The 17,430-nt window shown below is 46.2% G+C and overlaps 1 protein-coding gene across 1 annotated transcript in view; it reads left to right on the top strand.

Moving 5' to 3' along the window:
* The window catches only part of ttll7 (tubulin tyrosine ligase-like family, member 7), a 126,442-nt gene that overhangs the window by 57,727 nt on the left and 51,285 nt on the right, over window positions 1–17,430 (top strand). Inside the window, exons 10-12 of the mRNA XM_079506225.1 lie at window positions 2,493–2,587; window positions 4,621–4,768; window positions 6,948–7,021. Of these exons, the coding sequence (XP_079362351.1) occupies window positions 2,493–2,587; window positions 4,621–4,768; window positions 6,948–7,021 (317 nt within the window). The remainder of the gene's footprint in view (window positions 1–2,492; window positions 2,588–4,620; window positions 4,769–6,947; window positions 7,022–17,430) is intronic.

The following is a 17,430-nucleotide window of genomic DNA, read 5'->3' as shown; positions in this document are numbered from 1 at the left end:
AATGTATTGTACGTTGCATTCATTCCATCCAGTGAAAGAGCTGCAAAGGCTCTCTGTTTCCTCGCTCGCTTCCCCTCCCCTCTATTTTTCTCCACAAGACATCCATCACACAACACACACACGCACACAACACACACACACACACACACACACATGCATACACGCACACAACACACACACACACACACACACACACACACACACACACACACACACACACACACACACACACACACACACACACACACACACCATTCTCATAAACGGTGTCGGGGAAAAAAATAAATAAAACAAAAAAAATAAACGTCCACACACAAACTCACAGTCACAGGTTCTGATAAATGGTTGCTTTGTAGGGAAAACGAAAGAAACACACACACACACACACACACACACACACACACACACACACACACACACATTATTCTGCTATCGCATAGCTTTAGAAGTAGACAAGCAGGCTTTTATAGACAGCTACATCAGGGGTCGGGTTATCATGAGCCGGTTGTGATGTAAATATGACCTTACAGCTGCGCCACACACCAGTAAGCACCTTTGTGTCGGGATTAGCAACGGCTAGCTGCAGACGAGGCCAGGGAAAAACCATAAGAGCGGAGTTTTCGGAGAGAGGAAGCCCTTTGCGAGTCCCGTGGACATTTTGCACATCTCTCTTTTCCCCCTTGAAGGAGCTTCATGGTGGCCACTGTAATGCTGCGTTCACTTAACACGGGCAGATGCAAACACACCGTCTACCTTTCATTTTCAGTGGAAGGCAGTAAGGCACTGACATGACGATACAAAGACACATCGCACGTCTGTAGCTGCTGCAAAAGCTACAAACAGCTACACATCTTCTAAAAAGTTCAGCTGGTTTCAACTTCAGCTACAAAGATACAAATCTACAAATACTCAATGTGTAGCATTGAGTCTTTTGCATCTATCTGCCCGTGTGAACGGAGCTTAAGGCCCCGGCTGTTTTGATTCGCCCGACGTCATGTGGCAAGCCCTTCCTCTGATTGGCTCCCTTTCTGCATTCCGTGACCTATGGTGTGCTCCCGATTGGCAGCTGGTTTTATGGGCTCGCTGCAACACACCTCATTGGCTCGGTGGTGCTTTGAACTTAGTATGAGACTGACTGATTGGCTGTTGCACCACTCTAATGAGTTGCACTGTATCCAGCTGCTGGAGGAATAGTGCCGGTGACACAAATACACTGCCTGTGATGTGGATTAACATTGGAGCCCAGAGATTCTGTATATGTTGGATGTTGGATATCTCTTTCAACATTTACACTGCAGCTTATTGAATGATTCATACTGTATATCTGTGCGTGCGTGCGTGCGTGCGTGCGTGCGTGCGTGCGTGCGTGCGTGCGTGCGTGCGTGCGTGCGTGCGTGCGTGCGTGCGTCTCAATGCTGCCAACACCAACATGCAACCTACAAACCTATTAACTAGGCTACCAAGCTAATTACTAAGGGGCAGAAGCCATGGTCTTTTCCATTGTCTCCAACCTGAAAAGGGAGGGTTCTGTGTAAGACTCTGGGGGGTGGGGGGTGCGTTTATCTCAGCGCTCAAGGAGCACAACCCCGAGCCGGGCTTTAAAAAGACCTAACATGGCGCCGTCATTTCGACTTGCCTTTTAGGCAGAACGCAATTCAATTAGGTACCTCGGTCGTCTCTCTCTCCGGTTCTCCTCCTCCTACTCCCTCACCTCGCCATTCGCTGGTCCTTTTGTTGGCTCGCATGCAATCTACTTCACCACCTGGGGAGACAGAGAGAGACGGAGCACAGCGAAGGACAAGAAGAAAGGGAGAGAATTGATTTTGTCACGTCTGTGGTGTAATAATTGATATCTGAACACCTTCCCACTGATGTTGGAAATCGTTCCGTTTAAAGAAAGGAGGAAGGCCGTGGGTTTTTATTCCCTGGGTTTTTCGCCGGACATTGTGCTTGGAATCACAGGTATAGCTTACCGCCATTGCCCCTCTGCACAGCGGCATTGAAGCTGTGATAATGCCGTGATGGCCACAAAGAGATAAGCACAGTGGGGCTGGTGTGCTGCTGCCACACAGGGTGTCCAAAGTGGCGAGGTGACTGGGGTCAGAAGTAAGTTAGAGAGTCGCCCCCCCACCCCCCATCCCCCCCGCTGCTTTGACTTAGATGGACAGGGTCAGCATCTTATCTCACACGCAAACCATATGCAGACATGGAGTACGCCCTCGTACAAGCGGGCACACAAGCATATGCACAACATGTTCGCCAGACAGTATTTCTGCCCCGGTAAAGGCTAAGTGTCTTGAGCTGTCCTTCAATGGGACACTCTCACTCTACACCCCCTCCTCCTCCTCCACCTCCACCTCCTCCTCCTCCCTCCTATCTCTATCGTCTTTATTGAAAAACATCTCTCCTTTTTGTGTGTGTTTGACCTAAATCTGCCCTTCAACTTGTACAGGACTTGGTTGTTGTTACTCTCTTGCTCTCGTCTCTGGCAGATCAATCGCGCTCCAAGCTTTGGGACTGATCAGAAGATAGATTACGACGTGAAGAAGGGGGTGCTTCTCAACGCCCTCAAACTGCTCAACATTAGGTAACATACACAAACACGCACGCACGCACGCACGCACGCACGCACGCATGCACGCACGCACGCACGCACGCACGCACGCACACACACACACACACAAGCACACCTATACATAATACATATGTGTACATGCTCACACAGATGGGAATTTCCCCCAGAGACCCATTAGGTTTCAAGTGAGGAGCCAGTCCAAAAGTTACATCCAAACTATATTTTTCACAACATTCTGAATGTTTAAAAGGTGTCAGGTCGATCGATATCGGTTGCATCTCAAACTCCTGCGCTTTTTCATAATCCTTTTATTTTATTTAATGTATTTATTTATTCATTTTAAAATTGAGCAACCCTGAAAACGTGGCTATTTCTCTCAATACGTCCATGTCTGTATATGCAGCTCTGTTCAGCCGTTCTTAGTGGGCTCAGTTGTTTACCAGGCCTGGGCTGTGGATGGACCGTCCTTGTAAACGCGTGAGCTAGCTTTGCTTCAGGGGTTGTTCAGCATTGAAAAGGCCAAGATACAAAGCTCAGCCTCTCCATTGTGCTCTTTGTGCGGACTTCAGTCAGGCATGCCGAGAGCATGCGCATGAATGTGTGTGTGTGTGTGTGTGTGTGTGTGTGTGTGTGTGTGTGTGTGTGTGTGTGTGTGTGTGTGTGTGTGTGTGTGTGTGTGTGTGTGTGTGTGTGTGTGTGTGTGTGTGTTTTAAATGTGAGTATTTATTTTTGCGGGGGACGCTGGAGCTTATATGCTATCTGTGTGCTTACATTGTTTGCACTGTCATTCTTAATATCGTCCAGTGCATGTACGTAGATCTGTTTGAGTTTATGTTTGATGCTTGGGTGTGTGTGTGTGTGTGTGTGTGTGTGTGTGTGTGTGCACGTGCACGTGCGCGTGCGCGTGCGCGTGTGCGTGTGCATGCTGTGCTATCCCCACTGGCTACAGTGAGCCTGTTCACTGATTGATCATCTTGGACCTGACCTCTAGCCTCTCTCTCGCCCCACTCCATTCCTACTCTCTCACCCTTTCCCCGTGCCTGTCCTCTAAATATAGCTACTTTGTTGCTAATGACACACGCACACACACACACAACACACACACACACACACACATGCTCACACAATCAGTATCAAATGCATGCGCCGCTATAGAGTTAGTCCATGGTCTGCTGTGCAAAGACTCAGTCAAACTCCCGCCCGCCTTCGCTCAGTACAAACATTGGAATGATTTGTTTAGCCGCCGATGTTTGCTGTTGTTCCCGGAGATTAAAAGGGAAGATTTGATTCTTCCATCAATGGCAAATAAATCTTTCGCTCACCTCGCCGTTACTTGAAACAGTGACGGGTGAGTTCTTTCTTTCCACTGGACAAACTGCCTGTATGTTCGTGTTGTGGACTGAATGAGGGTTTTGTTCTACCTCACTTGCTTTCTCCATATATAGTAATGGGTTTTGCCTCCCTAAAGGGAGGGGCTGGTGGCGTGTGTGTGTGTGTGTGTGTGTGTGTGTGTGTGTGTGTGTGTGTGTGTGTGTGTGTGTGTGTGTGTGTGTGTGTGTGTGTGTGTGTGTGTGTGTGTGTGTGTGTGTGTGTGTGTGTGTGTGTGTGTGTGTGTGTGTGTGTGTGGGGGGGGTATGGGGGTAGGCTCAGCGGCGCTTTGAACACAAACTGTATCACCGGGGGATCAATTCCGAGCCGGCCGGCCATGGACATTGACAAACCTCGCTCCCCCAACGGCACTCAATATCCAATTTAAAGGGCCAGCGATTGGCTCCAATGAATTGCTCCTTCTCCAGACCGCGACGGCCCGGCGCGTTCCAAATTAGACAGACTAGTCCCATTAATCTCAAGCGTTGTGCGTTGTTTTCTGTTTGTGTGTTTTGACTGTATATCTCTATCTCGGTTTTGTGTGTGTGCGTGTGTGTGTATGTGTGTGTGTGTGTGTGTGTGTGTGTGTGTGTGTGTGTGTGTGTGTGTGTGTGTGTGTGTGTGTGTGTGTGCGTGTGCGCGTGCGTGTGCATGCGTGTGTGTGCGTGTGTGTTCAGGGCCAGTGATAAGAAGCGTAACCTGGCCCAGCAGAAGGCCGAGGCCCAGAGACGTCTCTATGGACACGGCTCCATGAAGAAGCTGTCTGCAGCCTCCTCGGACAAGGACAAACAGCGCCACACGCTGGAGCGGAGGAGAGAGGAACTGGTACGCCACACAGGCAACACAAATCAATCAAATCAAATCAATCAATACAAATCACTATATGCATCGGTAAATATCGCCCCCGGGCAGACATCTTGTATCTCTCCATGTTTCAAGTTTTGGTTTCCCTTTTCTTCGTTTTTTTGGTCAATGAATGCCGTATATATCTTTTGCTGTATGACGGTGTTCACGCAAAAGTAGTGAAAATTGCATGTCTACGACCCGTCACTATGCATTGTGGTCTGCTATTTTCACTACTTTTGATAAGAAAACAACTTTAATTGTGGTGGGTGAAAATGTTCTCCTATACTGTACCATGGTCCAGGTTGAAAGTGGCTCATTCTGTCTGTCGATTTTGTGAATGTTTTTATGAAGTATTGGCAAACATCCAGTCATAATCTCACATACATGATTGTCTATAGTCCAACATGACCACAGAGAGATGACACCGCGGTGGAGGGGTGCGCATCAGAGATCAACATGATCTTTAGTTTATAAAAAAAGAAAAGAAAGAAATAACAAATGTCCAACTCTCCCAGGCGCTGTTCTCACTGAAACAACTTGATTTTATAGAGTAATGCACCGCGACGAGCTAAACAACAGAACAAACAATGCACCAGCGTGCCGTTGCACAGACAAGCCTCCCCCTGGGTGGGAACGACGGAAGCTGAGAAACGCAAAGGAAAACGAAATAAAATAGCGCCACTGTTTTCTTATCCCGTGTCAAATAAACGAAAGTTTTCTGAAACAAGCACATGGTTTCACTAGTTCGGGGCTTACTGCATTGTGGGGGGAGGGGGGGGGGGTATGCTGGCGCCTCCCACCACCTTCCTTGAATTGTTTTTTGATCAATCTGACAGTAATCAGCAGGGAAGGTAGGGATGGATGCTGCCAAGGTGCTATTTATTTCACAATATCGTCTGTTTTATATCGTTTTATTCAAGATTGGAGCGTAACAGAGGGACGGAAAGCGAGGGGCAGATGGGGAGGTGCGTGACATGCAACCCGGGTCTTCAAACGAGAGTGTTGCAATTAGATGCAACATGTTATATGGATGCACCCACCAGTTAGCCAGTGGGGCACAGCAGATGTGGCTCCAACTGCTGTTGAGGATTTGGATTGGAAGTCGGCAGGGGCGAGGTTTGCCGCAGGCGCGTCCCGCTTAGCCTTTAACGTCATGCATCAGCGGCCGGCAAACACACGCGCGTGCACCCCCTCCTCCACACACACACACACACACACACACACACACACACACACACACACACACACACACACACACACACACACACACACACTCACACACATTTGAAATTCTTTATTTGAGTCCACACTTATAAAATACATTATCAAGGGCACAAATATTTTTTGAAAATACTAATAATTTATATATATTAAAAAAAGGAAAAAACTGCTTCCCATCATACACCTGTAACGCATAATCCTCAAGCCACTGACCACCAAGCTGGCAATTATATGAAAACAATGAGCTGATACTTATAGCCTATATGGCTTGTACTAATGGTTGGTATTTCACTTGTTTAGTAAGGAAGGCTTCCTCTAAACTTCCTCTAAACGCAATATGACCTGCTCCACAACAATATACAATATTATTAATAATATTAATAATATTGTATAGATGTTTTTAAAACTCAGCTTAAGACCCATTTTTTACTCTAGCATTTGGCTGAATCCTCTGATTTTAATCAGTGTCGACTCACTGTTTTACCTATTTCATTGTCTTTTTTTGCATTTTTTATGTTGTTTGGTGTTTTTGGCATTTTCTTTGTACTTTGATTGTGCCTTGATTGTTATGTTGTTTGATATTTTTATACTTTGTTTGTCTTGTAAAGCACTTTGCGCTGCACTTGTGTCATGAAAGGTGCTCTATAAATAAAGTTTATTATTATTATTATTATTATTATAATATACAACAATATATCATTTCATGAAATCTGATTCTGCAACTATTAGGACGATAAGAAATATTTTACGCATACCCATACTCTCATTTTCTGACTCTAACTGAAGACACACATGTCGTCATCCCATCCATCTCGGGTGGGATGGAGAGATTCAGAGGCGAAGATGGAAGGTGACTTTCATCTGAAAGGTTTACTTCCCCTCTCGTCTTTCTTTTTATTGTTTTTCTTTGCCATCTCTCCTCCCCCCACGACTCTAGAAAGAGCGACTGGCGCAGGTCCGCAAGCAGATCTCCAGGGAGGAGCATGAAAAGCGACATCTGGGGAACTACAGGTAAGGAAGAGGAGTGAGCGGGCTGGGCTGGGCCGCTCCCACCGGGAACCTCCCTCTCGTTCCCCCCAACCTAACCCACCAATACTGGCTTTGCTTACAGACACATGCAGGGTCATCCGGAGTGCGCAGGGCTCTTGGGTCGATAAATAATGCTGCCGCAGAGAATAGAGGGGAAAGCAGAACGCCTGAAGTTTTGAGAGAGAGAGAGAGAGAGAGAGAGAGAGAGAGAGAGAGAGAGAGAGAGATTGTGACTGTGACTGGAAGAGAAATCAGAACAGGAAGACGGAGATTGGAACAGGAAGAGAGAGATCGTGACTGGGAAGAGAGATTGCAAACAGAAAAAGAGAGACCGGAAGAGAGATTCTGACAGGGAGAGAGAGTGGAACGGGAGGAGAGCTTGCAACAGCAAGAGCGATTGTGACAGTAAAAAGAGTGCAACAGGCAGATAGAGATCGGAACGGATCGGGACAGGAATAGAGAGATTGTGGCCGAGAGAGATAACAGAGACACTAAGTTCACTGTGGCAAGGTTTCTCAATGTCCAAAACATTGTTACCCTCTTTTGTACAGAAGTACTGTGTGTCGTCCACTGCCTCGTCCACTGTCAGCCTCCCCGCCTCCCATTTCTCTCACTCTAGTAAGTACTTCAGAAGCAAGGACCTGTTGGTGGCCATGGGGCTTTAACTCACTCCGTGCCGCGTGACGCCTCCTGGCGGCTTTCTTTAATGTACGCCATTGCCTTTTTTAATATCAATTAATTCGGGTGCTCAGCTGTGTCTAGTTTCCCTGTGTAATACTCCGGTTTCGCTCCGGTTTTCATTTCCGGAAGTGAAACAAAACGCTGGCTTATGCGTGGTATGGGACGGAGCATCTTAGAACGTAAATATCTCGGAATCTCTTTTTAGACCAAAATGCAAGCTTGGTTTGCGTCTGGTGTATCTAAACGCTAGTATTTCGCTGATCAAAAGTATGTTGTGGGTGTATTAAATGACAATCCTGGGAGATGTTAAATAGCGGATTTTACTTCCTGACTAAGTGGTTTCCGGCCAAAAGCCCTTTCAACATAAGGGCTCCTCCCGTTCACTTACTATACATGGCACAAGCGCAGTACGTAAGCCACCACTAGGTGGCAGTCAATGAGTTAATAGTCATCTTACAGACTGAGCAAACGCCGACCTTGGAGCATGCCTCGGCAACTCTTGCCCCTGATTCGCCACCTGTCCTTGGTTCATTGTTAATTTCCCTTCGCTCCCCGAGTCATTCTCTTGATTTCTCCATACACCGCCCCCTGCTTAAAGCTGCAGTACACTGCCCCTATACCAAGGCCATAGAGGGAAAATACAATAACAAGATGCTGTGCTGCAAAACAAGCTCTTTCTCTCCCCTTATCCATTTCTCTTTCCATCTCTTGACTCTCTCCCACACACAAGTAGTCACACAAGTACCCATTCTCATTCTCTGCACAGTCTACACTTTCAACAAAATCTACAGTTGATTTAGTTGACTAAAACGTATGTAGGTAGGCATGTAACAAATACGCCGCTCCTCATTAGAAGAGTTCCCTTTAATAAACGTATTATCCAGCCATTAGGCTAAAACGTGACCTAAGTACAAAGACGCCAAAACAACAAGCACCCAGAGGTCAGAGCCCTGTTGTTTCACTAACATTTAATAAATGTCTGTCAAACCATTATCGGGAGTGACGCACTAAAATGCATGTGCACACACACACGTGCGCGTGTGTCTGTGCGTGTGCGTTTGTTGGATATGTGTTGAAAAGAGCATTAGAGATTGAAAATACTGAATTTGTGTAAGAGAAATTACAATTTCGGTCATTTGTTTGGAAAATTATTTTGTGTTTAAAAAAATCGTGAATAATCGTAACATGAACCTAGTATCGTGATTTGAATAGTGTTGTGAGTTGAGAGAATCGTTATACTGTAGGTAGTGGTTGAGGCATTACATTTAGTTTGACTCGGTTCCACAGATAAATATTGTGAAAATAGCAGATCTACAAGCTCACAACGCCTCGCGTTGCAAGGCGTTGTGATCCACTTTCTTCAATTATTTGACAATGTGACCACTTCTTATATAGTATAGTTTTTTGATTACTTTTGATGTGGTGATGTTATTATTTGAGGCATTAAAAAGGTAATTAAACTGTCGTTAAACTGTCACTTCACAGTCATCTGGAGACCCCCCCCCCCACACACACACACACACACACACACACACACACACACACACACACACACACACACACACACACACACACACACACACACACAGGTTGAGAACCACTGACTTAAGTGACCTCCTCTTGACTGTGGGAGGTTGAATCAGAGCTCATGTGAAGTACTGTCAGTCTGTCACTTCCTTCCCCTTCCCCTCTGAATGGTCGCCAGACAGCCATCAGACAGGCCCGGGTCTGTCTGGGGCACGGCTAATAAAGACCACTCAGAATTCAAACGCCGCTCCTCATTAGAAGAGTTCCCTTTAATAAACGTATTATCCAGCCATTAGGCTAAAACGTGACCTAAGTACAAAGACGCCAAAACAACAAGCACGCAGAGGTCAGAGCCTTGTTGTTTCACTAACATTTAATGAATGTCTGCCAAACCATTATCGGGAGTGACACACTAAAATGTGTGTGCACACTGCACACACACGTGCGCGTGTGTCTGTGCGTGTGCGTTTGTTGGATATGCGAGGGTTAGTTTTAAGCTGATATTTGGAAGTTTGGATCTTAGGTCTCCAAAACAACAAGCACGCAGAGGTCAGAGCCTTGTTGTTTCAGTAACATTTAATAAATGTCTGCCAAACCATTATCGGGAGTGACGCACTAAAATGTGTGTGCACACACGTGCGCGTGTGTCTCTGTGTGTGCGCTTGTTGGATATGCGAGGGTTAGTTTTAAGCTGATATTTGGAAGTTTGGATCTTAGGTCACATTTACACCTTTGCTTTCAAATGTGATGTGCACCTGGATATCTTATCTGCATAACGAGCGATCCCACGCTTATACATACATCCATCGATTTTCCTTATCCAGATTAAGATATAAAGGTCACATTTGATCTGAGGTGTAAATGGAGTTTCAGCACTCTACTGACTGGACAATGTGGGAGGACAAGGTGCTGGTACAGTAGATGACACACTACAGTAGGTGTGTGGGGGTTTGTACACTCTACTGACTGGACAATCTGCTGGTACAGTAGATGACACACTAGGTGTGTGGGGGTTTGTACTGTATGGGTGACTCAATGACCAAAATGTTCAAAAAGCAGAGGTGCAATGAGCACCAGAACACACACACAGTCACTGCTTCCTACTGAACAGCTGATCTTTCACTTTTGAACCAAGTGAATAAACCACATGATACATTTTAAAGAACTTGCTGCATGGTCAGTCCCCTCCTTTCATCGTAACATTTACATCCAGTATTTCCCCGGTTTGGAGGGAGACCTGTTCCAGAATTCTCAGAGCATATCTTGGAGAAAAAACGGTATTTGGAACACATGCTGAACCTTAAATAAAGAACAGAAAGAAGCATGGCGTCGGTGCAGAAACTGGGCCAGCGGAAAGAACTGGAATGATTTTGCAGTTGGTTGTGTTTTTATTCAGACAGTCCCATGCATATTAAGGAAAGTTCACTAATTTATAGTTCAGTTATTTTTATTCATCAAGTAGTGTAAAGTGTCTGTGTTCTCTCCCTGTTGAAGGAGACAACAATATACTGAATAAAATACATGTATCCAGATTAGAACGATAATTGTAAAACGTTGAAAACAGCAGACTTTGTGTGAGGCAGACACATTTACATAATATCACACTGCCTGCCCTGACTACAATCTCAGGCTAATGTGTAATTTATGCTTATGCCGCTCGTTTCTTGTGCCGAACATAGACGATCTACAACAGGGTTCCCCAATTAATTTTCCTCAAGGGCCATATTTTGACTAGGGAACCAGGCTGGGGACCGAGTCCGCACGCACGAAAAATTGGGTTTTTTATTTTTTATAAATTAATTAAAAATTGTTCTCAACCAGTGGTCCGTGGACCACCAGTGGTCCTTGAGGGGGTTCCCAGTTTGACATGCATAGGCTACTGACCCCCATTTAATGCCATTTATATCTGGGACACCCCCCCAAAACAAAACAAAACACTTTTCTTTTTGTATTCTTCCAGGGGCCACAAGGGGGCGCTCCGTGGGCCGCAAATGGACCGCGGGCCGCCTATTGGGGAACCCTGATCTACAAGCTCTATGTATTATCAACACATCACAAAGTATAAATCAGGCTTAAAACGAGTCAGGAGTGCATGACCTATAATGGAGCACTGAAAACGGATTTACGGATTATCTACATATCTGCCAGCCGCAAGCACGACAGCGCCTTTACATTTCCTGCAAAAGTTAGACACATCCAGTTTCACCGTTTTGTATGTTTTTAAAGAGGAGGCTGGACCCTGTACTAGACGTTTTAACTCCAGCCGCCATCTATTAACACCGTATTTGGAGTGTGGCTCCATCCTAACATCTGTGCAGATGCCAGAGGTACCGCACCACTTTATTTTCCTTCTGCGCTGGTCATTGTTTTAATTCGATGGCCGGCGCGATGACTGGGCGGCTATAGTTTGGAGATGTATGGGCGAGATAAGCAAGCGGACGTTTATGCGTTTTTCTAATCCCCGCTGGCTAAAGGTAAACACTGGACACTGTGGGTTTAGACTTGGAGGGCATAGAAAGACCAGGGGAATGACAGACAGACAGACAGCAGTACGGTGAGACATGTGGCATGGGGATTTTTGTCTACACAGCCAAAAGTGTTCATTAAACTCTATACATTTTTCCACTCTTGAGTTAAATAACCACTCCGGATTTTGCTCTGCAGAACTGAACACTTCCTCAGTCCTCTTCTCCTCTAGGCCTATTTCCAAGCTCCCGTTTAATTCCAAAGTTATGGAAAAATGCGCCCTGGCCCAACTGATGCCCCATCTGAACACCCATGGCATCTTGTTGTATATTTATTGAACATAGTCTACTGTGAAGTTAAAAAAAAATAATAATAAAAGAATACTATAATAATAATAATTTTCCTACTACAAGGAAAACATGCACATGTACATATGATACTCCTTTTCTACTCTTGTTTGCTCTTTTTTGCACTCTATATTCTATTTTGTTTGCTGTGTTTTGCTGTTTTGATGTCGTATTATATTTTTGCTGCTGCATTGTCTGTAAGGAAGCCAAACAAAAATAAGTTTTACTCTTATGTACCTGTACACAAGATGTAACAATAAAGCACAACCTTGAACCCTTGAACCTAGAAGTGTTCCAGTCTGGGTACAAAACCCTCCATAGTTTGCAGTGGCAGCTCCCAAGCTTTGGAATGAGCTGCCTCTGCACATAAGACAAGCCCCCACCCTCCAGGTGTTTAAATCACGCCTCAAGACATATCTTTATTCTTTGGCATTTCCAAGCATAGTATGAGCTGGTTTTGATGTTGAAAGTGACACTGTGTTATTTAAATGTGCTATATAAATAAAGATGGTATGGTATTAACCCTGTCCCTCTCCCCCTTCCCTTTCTCTGTCGTCTCTCTGCACTACTTTCACTTCTCTCCTCGTCTCTCTCTCTTTCCCTTCTTGTTCTGTCCTCTTCTCTATGGCCACCTGTCCTTCATCACCCCTCTCGTTCTCTTCCTTCTCACCTTTGACAAAATTCTTCCTCCTCCTACTCCTCCCTCTCCCTCTATTGTCTCCTTCTCATCCGCTATATAAATGCACCATTTACCATCCATGACTCTCCCTCACTTCTGTTCCTTCTCTCCCCTCTGCTGTCATTGTTACACCTCCAATCTTCCTCTATTTCCTATCTCCCTCGCTCTTCCTCGTTCGCTCTCCTTTTCTCCTTGGTCAATATCACCCGTCTCTCTCCTCCTTTGTGTTTCCACTTCTCCCTCGTTCTCTTGCTGACCACCTCTCCTCTCCTCCTTTCTCTATTCTTATATCTTCACCTCTCCCACCTCTCTATCGCTCTCTCTCCCCTCTCTCCCACTCTCATCTCTGTCGGTCTCTCCCCTTTTCTGTCTTTCTGACTCCCTCCTCCTCTCTCTATTTCTCCATATTTGTCTCCTCTCACGCTTCCCCTCCCCCTCTTTCATTCTGTCTCGCTCTCTATCCCCACATTTATCCTCTTTCTCACCCCCACTTCTCTCTAGACGCATTTACCCTCCAGATGACAAGCATCTTTTGGAGAAGTATGAGAGTCTGCTGTCTGCTGCCTTTCAGACCTTCCTCGCCGGGCGAGCCGCCTCACTTCAAAAGGAAATGAATAATCCTCTGAAACGAATGAAGGCACGTACCTGAGACCAGCACGCACGCACGCACGCACGCACCCAAACAATACAGTTACATAAGCACGTGCAGTACATATAGATATAAAGATATGTGTGGACAAAAGCACACACATATAATAAGCGGATTATCTGCAAGCACGCGCCACATGAAGCTGACGTATAACCACAGAATATTACATGTACAGGTTACATACACAGATACACGTGTACGTACTGTAGATAAACACACACATGAAGATGCACACATCATAAACAGACACCTGCAGACAAGCATTAGGGCGGCTGTGGCTCAGCAGGTAGAGCAGGTCGTCCAATGATCCATGGGTCGGCGGTTCGAATCCCGGCTCCTCCTGTCCACATGTCGAAGTGTCCTTGGGCATGACACTGATCGGTGTGAGCTTGCCACCATTGGTGTGTGAATGTGGGAAGTGAGGACGCTGGCGTCGACTGTTCGCCGCTTCACCTCCCAATGTATGAATGAATGAATCAATGTAAATCGCTTTGAGCATATGGTGTGCATGTGTGCAGAGTCACACACACACACACCTAGCTTGGATTATGTCCTCAAAACAGGAAAGAGGGGCACGCACGTTACACATATAATTCAGTGTGTGTCTCCTCCTCCTTAACATTTGTTAGGATGCCTTCCTGTTTCTGACAGAATTCTCTCTATCTCACCCTCAGTACAAAAGTACTTATCGTGTTGTGAACATCTGGTTTGCAAATCAAGCCAAATCCCACACAGACACATTTTTGTTTCTCTCTGCTTGCGCACCTTCCTCTTAATCTCTTAATCTTCGCCTCAACTTCTTTCTACCGCTCTGGCTTTCACGATCTAGTTCTTTTCCCCCGTCTCCTCTCACAAGTTTGTGGCTCTGCAGGAGTTCTCCTTGTTTTTATTTTATAAAGTAAGCTTTTCAGAGTTGATGAGTTACCTTGCACACTGCCAAACCCTCTTTGCCATGAGTCAATTTTTAATACAACTTGCAGCAACGCGTCGAGCGCACTGATTTGAACTCGCACGCACGCACGCACGCACGCACGCACACACACACACACACACACACACACACACACACACACACACACACGCACACACACACACGCACACAGAGAGAGAGATTTGTGGCCATACTTTGAGATTATGTGCACGTTTGTACAGACAAGTGTATGCACATAAATGATGAGGGCTCTCCGGTATACCAGGGATATACGCAGCTAGCTAACTTTGAAGGTATGAAAGTATGAAGAGCCACTGAGACAAGGAGGAGAAGTGGATTTCCATTCTCCGCTGTTCTTCAGGAGACAAGGGCAGAAGATGGACATGGCTGGACTTTGTTTCAATATTGATTCTCTCACAGTTTTTGTGTATAAGAAGAAAGTTTCCCCCAATCAATCAAAAAGATATGCTCAGTCGCTGCGCACAAATGCCCATTGAGAGACGGAGGATGAGTTGAATGCTAATAAGAATGATGTGGTGCTGTAGCTATTCTTCCTTCACAGTAAAGGAATGATGTGGTGCTGTAGCTATTCTTCCTCCACAGTAAAGGAATGATGTGGTGCTGTAGCTATTCTTCCTTCACAGTAAAGGAATGATGTGGTGCTGTAGCTATTCTTCCTCCACAGTAAAGGAATGATGTGGTGCTGTAGCTATTCTTCCTTCACAGTAAAGGAATGATGTGGTGCTGGAGCTATTCTTCCTTCACAGTAAAGGAATGATGTGGTGCTGGAGCTATTCTTCCTTCACAGTAAAGGAATGATGTGGTGCTGGAGCTATTCTTCCTTCACAGTAAAGGAATGATGTGGTGCTGTAGCTATTCTTCCTTCACAGTAAAGGAATTATGTGGTGCTGGAGCTATTCTTCCTCCACAGTAAAGGAATGATGTGGTGCTGTAGCTATTCTTCCTCCACAGTAAAGGAGTGCAGACATTGTGGACTTTAGCCTGATTTATACTTCATCGGGTTGTAGGCCTAAAGTAGACAAGCTCACAACGCATCCCATACTGCGTAGGCGGCGGGTTTGTATCTACAGCACACTCAACCACTTTAAAACAAGTATTGTGTTTTTTAAAGATGAGTTTTTTTTGGCTTTTGTGCCTTTATTGATAGTTACGGTGAAGACGGACAGGAAAGAGGGAGACATGCAGCAAAGGTTGTCATGAACGGGACTCGAACACACAACACGCTGTCAGGCCAGAGCCTATATTATGTGGCATGCGCCTCGACCACTAGGCCAGCGGGCACCCCAGTGTGTTTGTGTTTTTGACTCGCTTTGTTGGTGTCACACCAACGTGATTCAAATATACGCTTTAAGTCAAATACGACAAGTATACAACTGCGTATCCTATAAAAGCATATTTACTGCTTTGTTCCGTCTTTCCACGTTTGGTCTCAATGGTAACGACATCGAACATGGAGAAATGGAAAGAGACACACGAGTGAGCGAAGGAGAGATGGTCCAGATTCTACCATATGTACATGAGGCTCGGGGTCTTTAGGAGGTTAAAGCCCCTCTTCCCCTCCTGGTGGGCCGGCTGGCTGCTCAGCCCAGGATCAGGGGCCCAGGCATGCCATGCCAGCACTGCTTTGGCATGCACACACACACTGCATGCACGCGCACACGCACACACTGCATGCACGCGCACATGCACACACACTGCATGCACACGCACATGCACACACTGCATGCACGCGCACACGCACACACTGCATGCACGCGCACACGCACACCGATTGTATACTGGAGACAGATGAGGCATGCAAGTGGCTTTCATTCAAAAAACAAAACATGTGTGCACGCACACACACACGCACACACACGCACGCACACACGCACACGCACACACACACCACTATATAGCAGTTGGTCATGTGGGAAGGTCTATAGATGACCGTGTCTCTAATCCGATACACATGCGGTCACCGGCCACTTCTTTTCATCTGACAGCAAGAGTTGGACTGGAAGGACGTAATGCATGGAGGAGCCTGCTGTCTGACCTTGTTCCACTCCCTGCTGAACAGGTGCCCTTCCCTGAGCCACCTGTAGGCGTTGCTAGTGCAGTGACACCTCTCCTTGTCCTGTGTACCCTCCAGCTCGGCCAATCGCCTTCGCCGGGCTGCTGCTCCGGCCAAGCCAGATGCAACCTCCTAGTCTCTGTGGTGGTGGGCAGGAACTCTACCCCTGTGCCACCCCCAGTGCCGACAAAACAACTTTAATCACCCTTTCCCTGCATTTCGTCTGCGGCCAAAATGGCCACCGTTCCAGCATATTGGCTATGAAGCACAAGGCAGGCATTTTCAAAGACCGTGCGCTGCCAGGGAGCAAGGCATGTTCAGCCAAGGTCTTTGTATTATCTGGACCTGGCATATGGCACAGATGTCCAGAGCTTATGTGATGTGATGTCAAAGTTTCTTCATCTCTCTCTCTGTCTTTTTCAACTTTTTAATTTGTTTGTGCTTTTGTTTGTTTGTGTGGCAGAGGATGTAAAAGCAAACTGCCTTTTAATCATCACTCAGTGTATTTAACTTCTGACTGTGCCTCTTGATGCAAATTACCTTTCGATTGGATCCAAAATGGATGCCACCCTCTGCCAGTTTCTCATTTCCTTTGTGCTTTCCTGTGTTTGTGTTTGAATGTGTATTTATGTGTGCGTGTGTGTGTGCGTGCGTGCGTGCGTGCGTGCGTGCGTGTGTGCGTGTCTGTGTACATGTGTCTATTGTGCAGGAAGAGGACATTTTGGATCTGCTGGAGCAGTGTGAGCTGGACGATGAGAAACTGATGGGAAAGTCCTCCAGGCAACGAGGCCCCAAGGGTGGGAGAGAGAGAGACAGAGTGTGCGTGTGCGTGTGCGTGTGCGCATGCGTGCGCGTGTGCGTGTGTGCGTGTGTGTGCGTGTCTGTGTGCATGTGTGTCTGTGTGCGTGAGAGAGAAGAAAGGTGGACGGATAAAGAGGCCAAATGCCTCCAGGGAATTAAGAGAGAAAAAAAAAAGTCAGAAGGAAGGGTGTCAAGGAGGAGAGAGGCAGGTAGTATAGGGAGATGCCTGGAGCTAA

Source organism: Electrona antarctica (genome assembly GCF_951216825.1).
Source record: "Electrona antarctica genome assembly, chromosome: 7".
NCBI lineage: Eukaryota > Metazoa > Chordata > Actinopteri > Myctophiformes > Myctophidae > Electrona > Electrona antarctica.
This window is presented reverse-complemented; position numbering and strand designations above follow the sequence as displayed.